Here is a 3506-nt window from a genome sequence, read left to right as displayed (position 1 = left end):
CCTCTCAGGACCCACACGATTTCACTTGCAGTGCAGCAGAAATGCCCAGGATTTCTGCATTAGAAACACTGCTCAGCTGTGGTGGGGCAACCAGACCAGAAGGCACAAACCAAAACCCCCACAGCTCTGCTCTGCAGGCAGGTGAATTGGCAGCGACAATGCTGAAAAGCTCTTTGGTATCACGAGTGGATTTAATCTGAGATCACCCCGTGTTCCTGTTTCCCTACTGCTGTGGGGCAGGACTGACTCCTGCAGAGCCCACAGCAGAGCCTGCAGCTCCCTGGGTCACCCTCAGCCAGCACCAACCAGAGCTCGTGCAAGGGACCTGCCAAAGGTCTTCCTGAATGGAGAGAGACACTTTGGGGGGGTTCCTATGAGAAATGGCTTTGATTTTGCTCAGAGAAGTCTCTCCTAACTTGTCACTGTCTTTTCCCTCTTGGACAGTCCCCCATGCCCAGAGGCAGCAGATGTCCAACACCAGCTCCATCACCCACTTCCTCCTCCTGGCCTTCGCAGACACACGGGAGTTGCAGCTCTTGCACTTCTGGCTCTTCCTGGGCATCTACCTGGCTGCCCTGCTGGGCAACGGCCTCATCATCACCGCCATAGCCTGCGACCACCGCCTCCACACCCCCATGTACTTCTTCCTCCTCAACCTCTCTGTCCTTGACCTGGGCTGCATCTCCACCACTGTCCCCAAATCCATGGCCAATTCCCTGTGGGACACCAGGGCCATCTCCTACTTGGGATGTGCTGCCCAGCTCTTTCTGTTTGCCTTTTTGGTAATAGCAGAGTATTCTCTGCTCACCATTATGGCCTATGACCGCTATGTTGCCATCTGCCAACCCCTGCACTACGGGACCCTCCTGGACAGCAAAGCTTGTGCCAACATGGCAGCAGCTGCCTGGGGCACTGCTTTTCTCAATTCTCTCATTCACACCATCAATACGTTTTCACTGCCACTCTGCAAGTGCAATGCTATGGACCAGTTCTTCTGTGAAATTCCCCCACTCCTCAAGCTCTCCTGCTCACACTCCTACCTCAGCGAAATTGGGCTTCTAGGGTTTAGTTTTTCTTTACATATTTTGTGTTTTATTTTTATCGTTGTGTCCTATGTGCAGATCTTCAGGGCCGTTCTGAGGATCCCCTCTGAGCAGGGACGACACAAAGCCTTTTCCACGTGCATCCCTCACCTGGCCGTGGTCTCCCTGTTTGCCAGCACTGGCATATTTTCCTATCTGAAGTCCCCCTCCATCTCCTCCCCATATCTGGATATGGTGGTGGCTGTTCTGTATTCAGTGGTGCCTCCAGCAGTCAACCCCCTCATCTACAGCATGAGGAACAAGGAACTCAAGGATGCCCTCAAGAACCTGATTCGAGAAGTAGTATTTCAGCAGAAATAAGCTGCCCATCTCTCTTCACAAGGTTTCTCCAAGTGATCTCAGGCAACTTGTGTCCTTTGGGCATTGTACTGGTTATAATCGTGTTTGCTCAGAAATGTTTGCTTTCACCCTCCTTCTCAAGAGGCTGAAGCCAGTCTGTCTGGCCCAAAGGCCTTCTCTCCATGAGTCTATCACTGCGCCAATGCTGGCCTCCTTTGTGGCATGTCTGTAAATAAAGGGGATTGCCAGCGTGTGCAGCTTGGGCTCTTCTTTCCACAGTGGAGTGCAGAATACGCTCAGGGAATTGCAGGCGAAAAGGCCCTGCTGTTGGGCTTGGGTGCTGCGTTGGCTTAGGGGGACAAGGGCATGGCTTGATGTGTGAGGGAATGAGGGCTGGAGTGAGCCTGCACTTTACTGGTGCCCAATGCCATGGAGATCCTGGACGGTCAAAAGGCATCTGCTTGAGGCTCTCTCACATATGGCAGGGTTGGTCAAAGATGCCCGACCTTCAGACAGGGGATCTGAACCCACCAGGAGAGCACAGGGCATCTCTGGGTCACTGGGTGCCTCGGGGTAGAAAGTGAATGGAGGTTTCCAAAACTTCCCCAAAAGTGGAGTCACCCAAAGGAAAAGGGCTAACCTGAAGGATGCACAGCCCAGTGGGGGCTCTGCAATGCCAGAGAGGCAGCGGAGACACAGCAGGCACGAGGAAGGCAGCCTGAAGAGTGCTTCACATCATCTTCAGTGAGGAGCCATGGGCTGGATGCAGTGACACACCTGAACACATCCTGAAAGAGCGGAAAGGCCCTGTGATTTCTCGGAGTATCACAGCCCCAGGCCATGGGAGAAACCTGTCAGGGGCAGTGATGCCAGTCTGGCCAGATCTGCTTCACTCCCGCACCAGCATGGCCAGGATGGAGTCAGCCCATGGTGCCAGGGCAGCTCTGCAGAGCAGCAGCACCAGCTCCGGGCCCTGTGGGCACCTCAGGGGAGGGAGCCAGCAACAACACGCCAGGCCAGCACGGACACACTCCCCTGGGGAAAGGCTCTCTGTGGAGCAGGGGTTTCCCTGGAGAAGAGTGGAGCACCACGCGTGGGTCAGAAAGAAGGCAAGAAGCAGGAGAAAGAGGTTTTTCTGTTCAGCAGCTTGGGGCAGCTCCTGTGCCACTGGACCTGGGAGTGGGGGTGGCACAGGCTGTGTGGGGGCTCTTCTGGAAAGGACACAACAGCACCCCAAGAGTGACGGAACCAATTCCTTGGGCCATTGCTGGCCTCGAGCCGTGGGACTGATGGGGAGGATGAGAGCCCCTCCCCACCCCCAGGAGCTTCTGGGTCCTTCCGAGAGGCTGGGGCTGTGGTGGGAGTGCCCAGAGCTCTGCAGCACCCTGCAGCAGGCACTGCTGTGGGGCAAGCCCAGGCTGAGACTCACATGGAGCCTGCTGCCAACCAGCACCCCCAGACCCCTTTCTGCAGAGCTGCTCTCCAGCCACTCCCCTCCCACTCTGTACTTGTGTCCGGAGCGTTACTCCGTCCCGGGTGCAGATCCTGGCATTTGGACTCGTTGAATGTCATGCCCTTCAGGATGACTGCTCAATGCTCCAACCTAGCCGGATCCCTCGGCAAGGCCTCTCGTCCCTCGAGAGAGTCAACAGCACCTCCCAGTTTGGGATCATCAGCAAACTTGCTAACAACGGATTCCACTCCTGCCTCCAGATCATTGAGAAATATCTTGAACATTGATAAATGTATAGAACTGGCCCCAGGATGGAGCCCGGAGGAACACCACTGGTGACCAGCTGCCAGCCAGATGCAGCCCCGGTCACTGCGACACTTTGAGCCCTGCCGTCCAGCCAGTTCTTCACCCGTGAGTTCTCCGGGAACCCCCTCATCTCACGGCTGGACAACTTGCCCAGAAGGATGCTTTGAGGGACGGTATCAAAAGCCTTTCCGACATCCAGAAAAACTGCATCCACCGCCTTCCCTTCATCCACAAGGCAGGTGACCTTATCTTAGAAGGATATCGGATTGGTTAAACAGGACCTTCCCTTTGTGAACCCATGCTGACTGTGCCTGATGATTGCATTGTCCTTTAAATGCCTTTCCATGGCACCCACAATCCTAGAA

The 3506-nt window shown here is 55.2% G+C and overlaps 1 protein-coding gene across 1 annotated transcript; it reads left to right on the top strand.

Moving 5' to 3' along the window:
• The first annotated feature begins 380 nt into the window (after positions 1 to 380).
• On the top strand, positions 381 to 1403 carry LOC142076444 (olfactory receptor 14J1-like). The gene has a single exon (XM_075138745.1). It carries the CDS (start codon positions 381 to 383, stop codon positions 1401 to 1403), a length of 1023 nt encoding a protein of 340 aa, XP_074994846.1.
• Positions 1404 to 3506: the final 2103 nt, after the last annotated feature.

This window comes from Calonectris borealis, unplaced genomic scaffold (assembly GCF_964195595.1).
Source record: "Calonectris borealis unplaced genomic scaffold, bCalBor7.hap1.2 HAP1_SCAFFOLD_49, whole genome shotgun sequence".
Lineage (NCBI taxonomy): Eukaryota > Metazoa > Chordata > Aves > Procellariiformes > Procellariidae > Calonectris > Calonectris borealis.
This window is presented reverse-complemented; position numbering and strand designations above follow the sequence as displayed.

Bases quoted from the DNA above. Each gene is read 5' to 3' on its own strand.
- LOC142076444 (XM_075138745.1), top strand. From the start codon at position 381: ATGGCTTTGATTTTGCTCAGAGAAGTCTCTCCTAACTTGTCACTGTCT.